This window comes from Phocoena sinus, chromosome 5 (assembly GCF_008692025.1).
Source record: "Phocoena sinus isolate mPhoSin1 chromosome 5, mPhoSin1.pri, whole genome shotgun sequence".
Classification (NCBI taxonomy): domain Eukaryota; kingdom Metazoa; phylum Chordata; class Mammalia; order Artiodactyla; family Phocoenidae; genus Phocoena; species Phocoena sinus.
Window position 1 is genome coordinate 116,016,398 of NC_045767.1, and position 16,539 is coordinate 116,032,936.

The 16,539-nt window shown below is 37.4% G+C and overlaps 1 protein-coding gene across 1 annotated transcript in view; it reads right to left on the bottom strand.

The window, feature by feature from the left end:
* Nucleotides 1-16,539, bottom strand: part of SMARCA5 (SWI/SNF related, matrix associated, actin dependent regulator of chromatin, subfamily a, member 5) — a 47,042-nt gene that overhangs the window by 17,222 nt on the left and 13,281 nt on the right. The window contains exons 5-10 of the mRNA XM_032632655.1: nt 16,186-16,286; nt 15,236-15,415; nt 13,695-13,850; nt 13,465-13,596; nt 11,082-11,150; nt 7,851-7,960 (exon numbers count right to left, since the gene is read on the bottom strand). Of these exons, the coding sequence (XP_032488546.1) occupies nt 7,851-7,960; nt 11,082-11,150; nt 13,465-13,596; nt 13,695-13,850; nt 15,236-15,415; nt 16,186-16,286 (748 nt within the window). The remainder of the gene's footprint in view (nt 1-7,850; nt 7,961-11,081; nt 11,151-13,464; nt 13,597-13,694; nt 13,851-15,235; nt 15,416-16,185; nt 16,287-16,539) is intronic.

Genomic DNA, 16,539 nt, shown 5'->3' on the forward strand with positions numbered 1-16,539 from the left:
AAATGTTCCTGGGACGAGTCTCTGCCACTTTACATCCTCAATCCCATCTCAACCCAAAACACCTGTTAGAAACAACCCATCAACTTCTAAGGTGTAGTTAGGAGTCTATCACCTATAACCTCTTCCTTCTGTTTCTCTTTATTCCCCCCAGTGTTCTAATGTGTACCATTAATGCTTTGGGCCTTGAGGCCCGAAAGAGTAAATTCGTCTCCCTGGGATGCATTGAAATGAAACAGTACGATACAACATTTTTAAGTAATAAAGCAAAACTTAAAAGACCAGTTTTAAACATAATTTTTTTGTGTGTATGTGGTACGTGGGGCTCTCACTGTTGTGGCCTCTCCCGTTGCAGAGCACAGGCTCCCGACACGCAGGCCCAGCAGCCATGGCTCATGGGCCCAGCCGCTCCGCAGCATGTGGGATCTTCCCGGACCGGGGCACGAACCCATGTCCCCTGCATCGGCAGGCGGACTCTCAACCACTGCGCCACCAGGGAAGCCCTAAACATAATTTTAATTCATAGTCTTTTCCAACAGAAGAGTGCCACTATTCCATTATAATTCAACGTAGCTAATGTAGCATTTGGGTAAGAACATTAAGTGCTAAGGAGGGAGAAAGAATCATGAGAGCATAAAGCATATGATGATGATAAAATGAATACAATGTGATTTAAATATAAGTAAAAGTGTACAGGCTGGGGGAAGAGAAGGGATCAGTTAAGCTAAGGCTGGATTATGAAAAGCCTTGACTGTATACACTAAGAAGTTAGACATTATTCTAAAGGAAAGAGCAATCTGTCCAAATACCAAATATTCAGCACCTTGAACCCACTGAGCAAAATAACATAAACAATGAAAGCAATCCATGCTTAACAACTCGAATTATGGGGCACGAAATACTCAAGGCACCCACAATTCTGACTGATATAAAGTTCCTCAATGTGACTATAACTAAAAAAGATTTGTCTTCCCTCAGCATTGACTCACGTCTTAATTCTGTATTTTAGAACTAAATAAGACAAGCCTAACCCTAACACCTTTCAAAATTTTTGAAGACATTTAGGATGGCCTATCTTCTACACTGGTCATCTCTTTACCAGATAACATCCCCATTTCTTTGCCTTACATCCCTTCTGTCCTTTTACCAACAACTGCAGACCCTTGCAAATACTTATCAATATAAAGTATGAAACAATATACTTGAGATGTGTTCTCTCCTGGTTATACCACAGTGGCTATTTATTCCCCTCCTCTGAACACTACACTTAAGTCAGCAGTTTCCAGCCTTTTAGATTTCAGATACCCATAAAACTTTTAAAAAAAGACAAAAAGAGGAGGAAATGAAAATTAAAACCACAGTGAGGATTGGTTCAAGCTGGCGGAGTACAGGATGTGCTCTCACTCCCTCTTGCAAGAGCACCAGAATCACAACTAACTGCTGATCAACGATAGGAAGACACTGGAACTCACCAAAAGATACCCCACATCCAAAGACAAAGGAGAAGCCACAATGAGACGGTAGGAAGGGTGCAATCACAGTAAAATCAAATCCCATAACTGCTGGGTGGGTGACTCACAACCTGGAGAACACTTATACCACAGAAGTCCACCCACTGGAGTGAAGGTTCTGAGCCCCAGGTCAGGCTTCCCAACCTGGGGGTCCAGCAACGGGAGCAGGAATTCCTAGAGAATCAGACTTTGAAGGCTACTGGGATTTGAATGCAGGACTTCCACAGGACTGGGGGAAACAGAAACTCCACTCTTGGAGGGCACACACAAAGTAGTGTGCGCATCGGGACCCAGGGGAAGGAGCAGTGACCCCATAGGAGACTGAACCAGACCTACCTGCTAGTGTTGGAGGGTCTCCTGCAGAGGTGGGGGTGGCTGTGTTTCACTGTGAGGACAAGGACACTGGCAGCAGAAATTTTGGGAAGTACTCTTTGACGCGAGCCCTCCCAGTGTCCGCCATTAGCCCCACCAAAGAGCCTGGGTAGACTCTAGTGTTGGCTCACCTCAGACCAAACAACCAACAGGGAGGGAACCCAGCCCCACCCATCAGCAGTCAAGCAGATTAAAGTTTTACTGAGCTCTGCCCATCAGAGCAACACCCAGCTCTACTCATCACCAGTCCCTCCCATCAAGAAACTTGCTCAAGCCTCTTAGATAGCCTCATCCACCAGAGGGCAGACAGCAGAAGCAAGAAGAACTACAAGCCTGTGGAACAAAAACCACATTCACAGAAAGACAGACAAGATGAAAAGGCAGAGGGCTATGTATATGTACCAGATGAAGCAACAAGATAAAACTCCAGAAAAACCACCAAAGTGGAGATAGGAAACCTTCCAGAAAAAGAATTCAGAATAATGAGAGTGAAGGTGATCCAGGACCTCGGAAAAAGAATGGAGGCAAAGATCGAGAAGATGCAAGAAATGTTCAACAAAGACCTAGGAGAATTAAAGAACAAACAAACAGAGATGAACAATACAGTAACTGAAATGAAAACTACACTAGAAGGAATCAACAGCAGAATAACTGAGGCAGAAGAACAGATAAGTGACCTGAAAGACAGAATGGTGGAATTCACTGCTGTGGAACAGAATGAAGAAAAAAGAATGAAAAGAAATGAAGACAGCCCAAGAGACCTCTGGGACAACATTAAACGTAACTGACATTCACATTATAGCGGTCCCAGAAGGAGAAAAGAGAGAAAAGACCAGAGAAAATATCTGAAGAGATTATAGTCGGAAACTTCCCTAACATGGGAAAGGAAATGGCCACCCAAATCCAGGAAGCGCAGAGAGTTCTATACAGCATGAACCCAGGGAGAAACACACCGAGACACATAGTAACCAAATTGGCAAAAATTAAATACAAAGAAAAATTATTGAAAGCAGCAAGGGAAAAACGACAACATACAATGGAACTCCCATAAAGTTAACCAGCTGATTTCTACTAGAAACTCTACAAGCCAGAAGGGAATGGCATGACATATTTAAAGTGATGAAAAGGAAGAACCTAAAACCAAGAGTACTCTACCCAGCAAGGATCTCATTCAGATTCAATGGAGAAATCAAAAGCTTTACAGACAAGCAAAAGATAAGAGAATTCAGCACCACCAAACCAGCTGTACAATAAATGCTAAAGGAACTTCTCTAAGTGGGAAACACAAAGAGAAGAAAAGGAGCTACAAAAACAAACCTAAAACAATTAAGAAAATGGTAATAGGAACATACATATCGATAATTACCTTAAACGTGAACGGATTAAATGCTCCAACCAAAAGACACAGGCTCGCAGAATGGATACAAAAACAAGACCCATATGTATGCTGTCTATAAGAGACCCACTTCAGACCTAGGGACACATACAGACTGAAAGTGAGGGGATGGAAAAAGATATTCCATGCAAATGGAAATCAAAAGAAAGCGAGAAGCAATACTCATTTCAGATAAAACAGACTTTAAAATAAAGAATGTTGCATGAGACAAGGAAGGACATTACATAATGATCAATTCAAGGGATTGATCAATCCAAGGGATCAATCCAAGAAGAAGATATAACAATTATAAACATATATACTCCTAACACAGGAGCACCTCAATACATAAGGCAACTGCTAACAGCTATAAAAGAGGAAATCGACAGTAACACAGTAATAGTGAGGGGACTTTAACACCTCACTTACACCAATGGACAGATCATCCAAACAGAAAATTACTAAGGAAACACAAGCTTTAAATGACACAGCGGACCAGACAGATTTAATTGATATTTATAGGACATTCCATCCAAAAGCAGCAGATTACACTTTTTTCTCAAGTGCGCATGGAACATTCTCCAGGATATATCACATCTTGGGTCACAAATCAAGCCTCAATAAATTTAAGAAAATTGAAATCATATCAAGCATCTTTTCTGACCACAACGCTATGAGATTAGAAATCAATTACAGGGAAAAAAACGTAAAAAACACAAACACATGGAGGCTAAACAATATGTTACTAAATAACCAAGAGATCACTGAAGGAATCGAAGAGGAAATTAAAAAATACCTAGAGACAAATGACAATGAAAACACGACAATCCAAAACCTATGGGACGCAGCAAAAGCAGTTCTAAGAGGGAAGTTTATAGCAATAGAAGCCTACCTCAAGAAACAAGAGAAGCCTCAAATAAACAATCTAACCTTACACCTAAAGGAACTAGAGAAAGAAGAACAACAAAACCCAAAGTTAGTAGAAGGAAAGAAATCATAAAGATGAGAGCAGAAATAAATGAAATAGAAACAAAGAAAACAATAGCAAAGATCAATAAAACTAAAAGCTGGTTCTTTGAGAAGATAAACAAAATTGATAAACCATTAGCCAGACTCATCAAGAAAAAGAGGGAGAGGACTCAAATCAATAAAATTAGAAATGGAAAAGGAGAAGATACAACAGACACCGCAGAAATATAAAGCACCCTAAGAGACTACTACAAGCAACTCTATGCCAATAAAACGGACAATCTGGAAGAAATGGACAAATTCTTAGAAAGGTATAACCTTCCAAGACTGAACCAGGAAGAAATAGAAAATATGAACAGATCAATCTACAAGTAATGAAATTGAAACTGTGATTAAAACTCTTCCAACAAACAAAAGTCCAGGATCAGATGGCTTCACAGGTAAATTCTATCAAACATTTATACAAGAGCTAACACCCATCCTTCTCAAACTCTTCCAAAAAACTGCAGAGGAAGGAACACTCCCAAACTCATTCTATGAGGCCACCATCACCCCGATACCAAAACCAGACAAAGATACTACAAAAAAAGAAAATAACAGACCAATATCACTGATGAATATAGATGCAAAAATCCTCAACAAAATACTAGCAAACAGAATCCAACAACACATTAAAAGGATCATACACCATGATCAAGTGGGATTTATCCCAGGGATGCAAGGATTCTTTAATACACGCAAATCAATCAGTGTGATACACCATATTAATAAATTGAATAAAAACCATATGATCATCTCAATAGATGCAGAAAAAGCTTCTGACAAAATTCAACACCTATTTATGATGAAAACTCTCCAGAAAGTGGGCATAGAGGGAACCTACCTCAACATAATAAAGGCCATATATGACAAACCCACAGCAAACATCATTCTCAATGGTGAAAAACTGAAAGCATTTCTTTTAAGATCAGGAACAAGACAAGGATGTCCACTCTCACCACTATTATTCAACATAGTTTTGGAAGTCCTAGCCATGGCAATCAGAGAAGAAAAAGAAATAAAAGGACTCCAAATTGGAAAAGAAGTACTAAAATTGTCACTGTTTGCAGATGACATGATAATAGAGAATCCTAAAGATGCCACCAGAAAACTACTAGAGCTAATCAATGAATTTGGTAAAGTAGCAAGATACAAAAATAATGCACAGAAACCTCTTGCATTCCGATACACTAATGATGAAAAATCTGAAAGAGAAATTAAGAAAACACTCTCATTTACCATTGCAACAAAAAGAATAAAATACCTAGGAATAAACCTACCTAGGGAGACAAAAGACCTGTATGCAGAAAACTATAAGACACTGATGAAAGAAATTAAAGATGATACAAACAGATGGAGAGATATACCATGTTCCTGGATTGGAAGAATCAACACTGTGAAAACGACTATACTACCCAAACAATCTACCAATTCAACGCAATCCCTATCAAATTACCAATGGCATTTTTTACAGAACTAGAACAAAAAATCTTAGAATTTGTATGGAGACACAAAAGACCCCGAATAGCCAAAGCAGTCTTGAGGAAAAAAAGCAGAGCTGGAAGAATCAGACTCCCTGACTTCAGACTATAATACAAAGCTACAGTAATCAAGACAATATGGTACTGGCTCAAAAACAGAGATAAAGATCAATGGAACAGGATAGAAAGCCCAGAGGTAAACCCACACACCTATGGTCAACTAATCTATGACAAAGGAGGCAAGCATGTACAATGGAGAAAAGACAGTCTCTTCAATAACTGATGCTGGGAAAAGTGGAAAGCTACATGTAAAAGAATGAAATCAGAACACTCCCTAACACCATACACAAAAATAAACTCAAAATGGATGAGAGACCTAAATGTAAGACCAGACACTATAAAACTCTTAGAGGAAAACGTAGGAAGAACACTCTTTCACATAAATCACAGCAAGCTCTTTTTTGACCCACCGCCTAGAGTAATGGAAATAAAAACAATAAACGAACGGGAACGAATGAAACTTAAAAGCTTTTGCAAAGCAAAGGAAACTACAAACAAGACAAAAAGACAACCCTCAGAATGGGAGTAAATATTTGCAAACGAAACAACAGACAAAGGATTAATCTCCAAAATACATAAACAGCTCATGCAGCTCAGTATCAAAAAAACAAATCCAAAAACGGGCAGAAGACCTAGATAGACATTTCTCCAAAGAAGACATACAGATTGCCAATAAGTACATGAAAAGCTGCTCAACATCACTAAATGTTAGAGAAATGCAAATCAAAAGTAAAATGAGGTATCACCTCACACCAGTTAGAATGGGCATCATCAAAAAATCTACAAACAACAAATGCTGGAGAGGGTGTGGAGAAAGAGGAACCCTCTTGCACTGTTGGTGGGAATGTAAATGATACAGCCCCTATGGAGAACAGTACAGAGGTTCCTTAAAAAACTCAAAACAGAATTACCATATGACCCAGCAATCCCACTACTGGGCGTATACCCAGAGATAACCATAATTCAAAAGGACACACACACCCCAATGTTCATTGCAGCACTATTTACAATAGCCAGGTCATGAAGGCAACCTAAATGCCCAGCACCAGACAAATGGATAAAGAAGATGTGGTACATATATACAATGGAATATTACTCAGTCATAAAAAGGAACGAAATTGGGTCATTTGTAGAGATGTGGATGAATCTAGAGACTGTCGTACACAGTGAAGTCAGTCAGAAAGAGGAAAAACAAATATCGTATATTAACGCGTATATGTGGAACCTAGAAAAATGGTACAGATATACCGGTTTGCAGGGCAGAAACTGAGACACAGATGTAGAGAACAAATGTATGGACACCAAGGGGGGAAAGCCGCAGGGGGGTGGTGGTGGTGCTGTGATGAATTGGGAGATTAGGATTGACTTGTATACACTGATGTGTATAAAATTGATGACTAATAAGAACCTGCTGTATAAGAAAATAAAATTCAAAAAAAAAGAAAAGAAGAAAAAGATAATAAAAACTTACAAGGTTTTCAACTTTTTTAGTAAGTCCTATTCAAGTATTGTAAAAGTAGCTACCATGTGTCATCACCATAATTTCACAAAAGGACATTTTATCCTGCCTAAAATAAAACATCAACTCAGAACGGAGTCTTTTAAATTAAATAAACGTAGCTTTCTGCGATAAGAGAAAGCACTTAAGTTTTCTCATACCTCTACAATCTCCAACTTCATCAGGGACTAACACTAGCCCACGGGCCAGTATTTATGAACCACCAGGTTAACCACATGTCTCACATCTGTGCCACCACAGCTTCTTTTATAGAAACCCAAGCAGCAGGCTTTAAATGCACCCCTGTTAAATGCCAAGTTTAATTTTTGAATTCATAAACCTCCCAACTTGATTCCTTCATCTAATAAAGGCTTTGCATCACAAATTTGATTAGCAAGTCCTAATCAAATTATACGACTGGGAAACTCTTTAGGCTGAGTTCAATCCAGCAAACAGAATTCCTTGACAACACAAGTTAGGAAAATAAAATACAAATGAAAGTTAGTACAGGATCAAGAGTGATTTCAAAAACGTCTCAGTACACATACCATTCCCTTTGCATTTTGCTGAGACCCACATAGATTTTTACTTCCTTCTTTGGAGGCAAACTCTTTTCAACATCAGCCTTAATTCGACGAAGGAGGAATGGACGCAAAACCTTAAAAGAGCAAAAAGAAATGCAGATGACCTTATCTGTAATATAAGTATTATTTCAGGATCTCAAAAGTGTCTATTAAATACAAAGAAATAAATGTATCTTCTTGGACATCAAATTATTCTTAGGACTTCTTCCTTCCAAATATATAGCTTATTATTAGTGATTTCCTAAAGAGTAATGTTAAGATTAATATTTTTTCAATACATAGTCAGAAAGAGAAAAATTAATATCTTATATTAACGCATATATGTGGAATCTGAAAAAACTGGTATAGAGGATCTTATTTACAAAGCAGAAAGAGATGTAGAAAATGTACGGATACCAAGGGAGAAGGGGAGGGTGAGATGAACTGGGAGATTGGGACTGATAGATATACACTATTGATACTATGTATAAAACAGATAACTAGTGAGAGCCTGCTGTGTAGCACAGGGAACTCTACTCAATGCTCTGTGGTGAGTTAAATGGGACGGAAATCCAAAAAAGAGGGGTTGTATGTATACCTATGGCTGATTCACTTTGCTGTACAGCAGAAACTAACACACCATTGTAAAGCAACTATACTCCAACAAAAATTTTTTTAAAATATATACTGTCATAAAGTATTAAAAATAGTAAATTTTCAAGGTGATATTTTCAACATTCATTGCCTCTCAGATTTCAAACTAGTTACCTGCATGTAGACTGTCTAACATTACTTAAGAAATGGCTAGGTCTACATTAAGATGTCTTCATGGTTACAGTTTTTAAATTTACTACCATTTTCTTATGGAAGTAGACAAATGTAAAGTATACAAATCGTGAATATACAGTTTGATGCATTTTAATCAAGTAAACATACCCATGTAACCATCTCCTAGATAAACAGAACATCCCATAAATCCTTCTGTAACCTTACCAGTCACTATCCCCCTTTTTCTTCCCAAAGGTAAGCAATATTCATACATTTTAACATCATAAATTAGTTTTGCCTGTTTTTAACTATAAAGAGTCATGCTCATTTATATCTGGTTTCTTTTACACAACATTATACTTGTGAGACATACCAATGTTGTATGCAGTTGACATCTATAAAACTAAAGATATCCTTTTATTTGTGTCGTCCTTTGTTCTATTTACACTTAGCTTATAAAAATATAATCACCACAAAACAAATTAAAAATTGGTGAGAAAAATAATTAAGCAACAGTACTCTAATGCCATCACATAAGGAAGCTAGTGTGGCCCTAGCCGGAAGCTAGCACCAACTGCCAGACACGTGAGCAAGGACCTTCAGCCCCACTGGCCCTCTTCCAGAACCGTCCAGGTATATGCAGCTGGGTAAGTACAGGTAAAACCAGCAAAGAGCCCTCTGAGCCAACTCATAACTTCTGGAATTATTAAAACACATACAATTTAGGTTTTGGTGCGGGTTTTTGGGGGTGCTGGGGGGTTTTGCAACAATAGAAAACTCATACGACAAGAATTATCTCATTCCTAAGTACACCCGTGTGATTGTGAATATACTCTTTCATTATGAGATCACAGGAGCTATGGTGGGACTTTCAGGACAGAGCAGAATGGTAGCCACCAGACCTTTTCCCCCTGATTTGGTACGTATCTTCATACAAACAAACAAATGCCAAAACTGGTATTCTGTTGTGTGGATTTTAGTATGCTTTACCTACATGTACCCATCTATTTATTAAAGCAAAGCCTACATATATACTCCACAGTCCTTCAAACAGATAAATCTGAGTGCTTACATGCTTGAATGCCATCTAAATTGAAACAAAGGTGTCTAGATCATCATCTTCAAATGTTTAACAAAATAAAATTTCAGTACATAGAATTTTAAAGTATCTTAAAAATTAACTTATGTAGAAAGAAATATCGGAACATTCATAAAATTTTTAATTTTTTCCCCTTAATCAAATATCCACTTTGAGCCAGGCATTGTGCTAGGGATACAAGAACAAATGTTAAGACATACTCTGCCTTTGTGTTTACAATGCAGCAGGGAAAACGTGTAAATAAGTCATTTCAGTACCCTGTGCAAAGTCCTATAACTTAGAATGTCAAGATTAGTAAAGATAGAATATACAGAAGGAGTCTCTAGGCTGGCCTCAGCCTGGGTATTCAGTGGAGAAAGTGACATCACCACTGAGTCTTGGCCTAGGTGTTATCAGTAAGAGGGCAGGAAAGGGGATACTAGATGTGGCAAAAAAGGTAAGCAGAGAGACTGAGATTAGCACAGTGTTTACAGAAAACTGACAATGGGGCCAGCAACTCTAGCAAATTAAAGCTTGATATAAGAAGTGAAACAGAAGTTGGAAAATACTCGAATGGTTAACGTTTTGGAGGAGGGGCAATGTTGCCCTGCAAGACATGTTTATAATGCCTAGAAACATTTTTCATTATCACAAATGAGGGCATATACTCTGGCATCTAGAGCACAGGAGCCCTGGGGATGCTGTCAAACAAGAAAGCCACCCTTCCTCGCCCTCCAAAAAATTATTTACACCAGAATGTCAACAAAAGTTGAGGAACCCTAAGTTAGGTCATGAAAGGCCTTCTATGTCATGCTTACATGATTTACCCTGCTCACAATCTGTGGTCTATCAGAGAAATTTCTATCTTCCTACCAACTTTCACTTGTGAATCTCCACAGGAAGAAACGAAGCCATACTTCATGGCAAAAACATATCAACTCTTCTCGCACTGAGCTATTAGCAACTGCTTACACACAGTCACTGGATTTAAGAACAACAGATGGACCTTTGGCCTTTTAGAACAAAATCTGTTAGATTCTCCTACGGAATGCAACTTAAACTAAGCTTCCAAAACTTACCTATATTAAGTCCTTATGCAACTCTTCTTTCCCCCACTGTACTTTTTTAACCCTAAGGGATTACTTTTTTCCTTCATAAAGTTAGTATTCCACCCTAGGTTCTAAGGCTAAAACTGCCTATATTACCCCTCCTCCCATCATAAGATTAAGCAGTTAAGTGGGCAGGATTCAAACAGATCTGATGCTAAAGCCACTGTACTTTCTGTTAACAGAAAAATAATCCACTAATTTAAATCTGTAGCATTTTTCCCATTGGAAATATGCTTTCTAACCCTACTCCAAAATACTTACCATATGAAGCCTCTCAACTAGCTTTTGATCCCCAAGGCAATTGTTTGTATCAAACCAGGAATCAAAGTCCTAGATTAACAAATAAAAAATACGTTAAGATCAGAGATAATATTAACTAAAAATACCCTGTTATGCTAGTTATATAGCATATAACAATAATTTCTAAAATTAATTTAATGTTTGAGTTGTGAACCACAAAAATCATTTAATTCTTTATTTTTCATATGCGCTATTGTTAGCAATTAATTTTAGAACTAGTTTGAGAATCATAATTTCCTTAACATTTTTCTCAAAAACATCCAGATGCCAAGTTTCATAGTGAAAAGAAAATTGTTAGAAACCAAGTTTTACAGAACTAGAAAATCAATATCCTTGAAAAAATATCCTTCTTCAGTTTCAGAAAACCTTAAAAATTAAAACCACTTCACGGTTTGTTCTCAAAGACCATTCAGACTACTCAAACACAAGCTTTCTAGAGCAATGTCAATTTTCATTAAACTTACTAAAAGTGAAATTGAGATTATCAGCATTTCATTACTATTTGGGTAGGATTTGAACAAGGACAGTTTCCCTTTCCTTACCTCTTTAGCATATTTGTTATATACAGCTGACCCTTGAACAATGCAGAGGTTAGGAGCACCAATACTCCATGCAGTTGAAAATCCACATGTAACTTATAGTCAGCCCTCCCACTGTGGATCATGCAGAACTATAGTATTTACTACTGAAAGAAAAAAAATGTGGACCCGCCCAGTTCAAACTTGTATTGTTCAGGGTCAACTGTATTTGCTTTGTTAGTAAACATAATCTTAAGAGTTCACTGTGTTAACTAAAACAAAGCTTTAGCAGAGATTATTAAACAAATGGAAGTGTCAATGTGGTAGGAAAAAAATTATCTCAAAAACAAAATCAAAATACATAAAGCAGAACTAAAGTAGCTTGATGACACTGACTAAATGTCTTTCAAGAACACAATTTTCTCTACTCTTAAAATGATCCTTACTTAACACAACAAACCAAAATTAACACCTTTTGGGAACTTATTTGAATAAGCTCTTCAAAGCCACACACACTCCAGCAATGGGAACGAAGGGTCAAAAATGAATTCTAGTCCAACAAAAAAATGAAATTACTAATAAGCACAGACTCTTGACATAATGTACATTATGGTCCTAAGTACAACCAACAGTTCAAATAGTTAATTAACCATTTCCATCACTGCAAATAATCTATCAAAGGTGAGGATTAGGTTCTATGTTTGCTGGACCATAAGAAAGAATGGTTAGACATATTTCACCAAACTTGAAGGCCATCTTGGGGAGAGGGCATCCTGGGGACTTAAAACACAGGCAACATGAAGTATGCAAATTCACTTGAGGGAACACCCTGAGCACTACCTTAAAAACATAATCAGTCCACCTAGAGCCACTGAAACAATGTCAGGCCAACAGGACCACCAAATAAGAATGCGAATCTATGACATTCCAGAGAGAACAAACCATGATTTCTAAAATAAGACTAAAATCAAAAGGCACAAAAGTAAATTCTCAGGATGCATACAAAACTTAGTAGGTTACACGAGGCTAACTACCTAAAGGCGTGAAAAAGTAATGATTATCTCAAGTAGACTGAAAGGTAGGCCAATTCTTTTTTTTTATTCTTCTGGTTTTATTGAGATAAACTGACACATAGCTCTGGATAAGTTTAAGGTGTACAGCACAATGATTTGACTTACACACATCATGAAATGATTATCACAATGTTTACAGAACATCCATCATCTCATATATGTACAAAATCAAAGAAACAGAAAAAGTATTTTTCCTTGTAATGAAAACTCTTAGGATTTATTACTATTAATACTCTTAGTTGTTGTTTACTCTCAACAACTTTCACGTATATAACATACAGCAGTGTTAACTACGTTTATCACACTGTACATTACATCTCTAGTACTTATTTATAAGTGGAAGATAAATAAGTACAATAAACTTTGTGCCTTTTGACTGGCTTCAACCAATTCCCCCCCCCCCGCTCTGCCTCTGGTAACCACAAATCTGATCTCTTTTTCTATGAGTTCATTTGTTTGTTTGTATGTTTTGCGATACACAGGCCTTTCACTGTTGTGGCCTCTCCCGTTGCGGAGCTCTGGACACGCAGGCTCAGCGGCTATGGCTCACGGGCCCAGCCGCTCCGCGGCATGTGGGATCTTCCCGGACCAGGGCACGAACCCGTGTCCCCTGCATCAGCAGGTGGACTCTCAACCACTGCACCACCAGGGAAGCCCCATTTGTTTGACTTCTGAAGCAGGCCAATTCTATTACAAAAATGTATAGTATTAAAAAAACATTATTCCAACTAGAAAATAATAAGAAATACTTACATCAGCTGAATTAAAGACATCTGGCAACAAAAAATTAAGAAGTGACCAAAGCTCATGCAGGTTGTTTTGAAGAGGTGTTCCAGTTAATAATAGTCGATTTGTAGTCTTGAATTCCCTCACTATTTCTGACAACTGAAAGAAACAAATTCATCATTAGAATGAATATTCTGTACATCGATCGAATTCTAAACTAAGGTACAAATGATTTGCACATCTAAATATCAAATTACCTTCGATTTTTCATTTTTGATCCTGTGAGCTTCATCTATAACTAAGTACCTCCAATTAAATTTCTTGAAAACAGACTTCTCTTTAATAAGCATTTCATAAGATGTTACACATACATCCCATTCTCCTGGTAATAAAACGTCTCTGACAAAAGCAGCCTGTGTAGCAGAAGAAAAAATTTACACCATGCAGAAATAATCTATACATTAAATTTACTGATGACAAGGATGTAATCTACTATGTAAAGGGGGTTGGGAAGAGTAAAAAGAAGAGTCATCTATAGTACGCAGCATCTAGAACCAGCTCAAAGTAACTTCATTAACCATGAAGTAATCATGTCAGAGCCATTTAGTAAAAACAAACTGACAAAATTCTTCGGTACAAAAGTCAACAGACTAACTATTAAAATGTCTTCTTTCCTCGATTCCACTAGGTGCTGAAATTCTTAGCACATAGGTTTAGAAAAGGATAGAGAGTTTTCTGACATAAAGATAGATAAGGAGTAAAGGCTAGTTTGCAGTAAGCACTTTCATTCCTTTTATGTTTATACATCTATTAAGACATTGCTATTAATTTTCTCATTTTACAGGTGAGGAAACTAAAGACTGGTTAAACAACTGGGCTTCAAAGCATAATAAGCAATTTTGTAACTTAGAATACAAAAAGGGAGAAAAGAAATCTAGAGTCATCACTGATATCTGAATAAAGGGAAAACAAAATTAGGTACATAGTCCTTCAATGCAGTATGAGTACATTTTTTAACCTGAATTTTATACTCTTAATAGTGTCATTATTTCCATATCTTCTTCCAAAAAGGATGTGCCAACTTATCAATATTTTAACTTATTTCGATAGTTATCATACCGACTCATCACGTTACTATTTACATTATTATTTACTATTACAAATTACTATTCCATGACTATTACCATTATATACATCAATCTAAAAATCTGGCTCCTTAAATTTCTAACTGCCTCACACACTCAAAACTTCTTTTAAAAATAAGAAAATGGGGCTTCCCTGGTGGCGCAGTGGTTGAGAGTCTGCCTGCCGATGCAGGGGACACGGGTTCGTGCCCTGGTCCAGGAAGATCCCACATGCCGCGGAGCGGCTGGGCCCGTGAGCCATGGCTGCTGAGCCTGCGCGTCCAGAGCCTGTGCTCCGCAACGGGAGAGGCCACAACAGTGAGAGGCCCACGTACGGCAAAAAAAAAAAAAGAATATGCTGCTAGAATGAGACACAGCCTTTGATTTTATAACTACCCCCAGAAAGCAGGAGAAAACAACTATATTCTTATAGCTTTCTACAGCCTACAACTCCATTTTCATAGTATAAATCTTAAACCATCAAAAAAATATTCCACTTATAAATTACTAATATTTGTGAAGACCAAGCTTATTATTGGACCCTTTTTCTCTCCTTTTATCCCTCCTCTAGTTATCCCCCTCCCACAAAACCTAAATTCAAATTCTTTTAATATCAAAAATGTAAAAAAAAAAAAAAAAAAAAAAAAAAATGTAATAAAATATGAGAAACTTACTCTTTGTTCTTTATCTCCTATTAAACAAACAGATCTAAGTGTTGGTACCCATCTCTTGAATTCACTCATCCAGTTGTGTAATGTAGACTTAGGAACCAAAACCATATGAGGACCAGGAATGTTTCTATAGTGTTTCATGTACCCAAGAAGAGAAATTGTTTGAAGAGTCTTTCCCAGGCCCTGAAAGAAAAATAAACACAAAGCAATGAAATACAAGAACAAAACAGACTTCCATATTCATCCTTCCCGACATATACGGAAACATTTAAAAGAAAAGCTATGTGTACAGCTAACAAATGGCAAAAACTTGGTATGTGTCAAGTTTACGAGTGTTACGTCATTTAACCTTCACAAGCCTTTGAAGGATGTACTATTACCATCTCCATATGGCCCAGATATTTAAGTGACTTTCCCAAGGTCACCTAGCAGAGCTAGAATTGAGACCTATTTCTTTTGATTCCATACTTTCTCTAAGCAACTGTCTTGGCACTATAGCTATAGGGAAACATAGAACATTCACTACATAACTAGTAAATAGTAAACAAGATATAATGTTTTACGGGACAGAACTGTACAAGCTACCATCATGGATAAAATATTTCTCGATGACATTCAATTGACCCCACCACCTGTGTTTTGTAGAATTGAAGGGAGATGGCCAAATCACTACATTGTAAAAGTCAACCAAAGGCATGTTTCTCAAAATGTATTGTTTTTAAATTTATTATACTTTCATAGATAATAATTCCTCACAGCTGAAGTACAGATGTAAGATCCCACTTATGCAACTAAAGTGAGCTTTTATCAGTTTCACAGAGGGTTAGTTTGCTAACAGTTCTAGAGTATAATCAATAAACTATATGCTGCAAGCCTTAACTTTTATAAATCTAATGATGTATAAGGTTTTAAATTATAAAATGTGGACTTGTACAAAGCTATCAAACACATACCATTTCATCTGCTAGGATACCATTGATGCCGTTCTCATACAAAGAAATGAGCCAATTTAATCCTCGGACCTGATAATCTCTCAGTTTACCCCATTTTACATCTAAGAACAAAAGAAAAACGACATGCACATTTTAAAGACAATAAAAACAGGTGGGAAGCTCCCCCTCCATCTGATACTCAGAGGTTTAACTTGGGCCTACACATGTTTATTCTGACTGTACTTTCTTTACTGGGTCTTAAGAATGGGAATTTTGCAAGTTTCAAATCAGTGGAGGTAGTGGCGGTGGTCTGGAGTGGAGATGACAGATATGGAAGACAACCGAGTACAGGAACCATGACAGGAGGTATCAGAG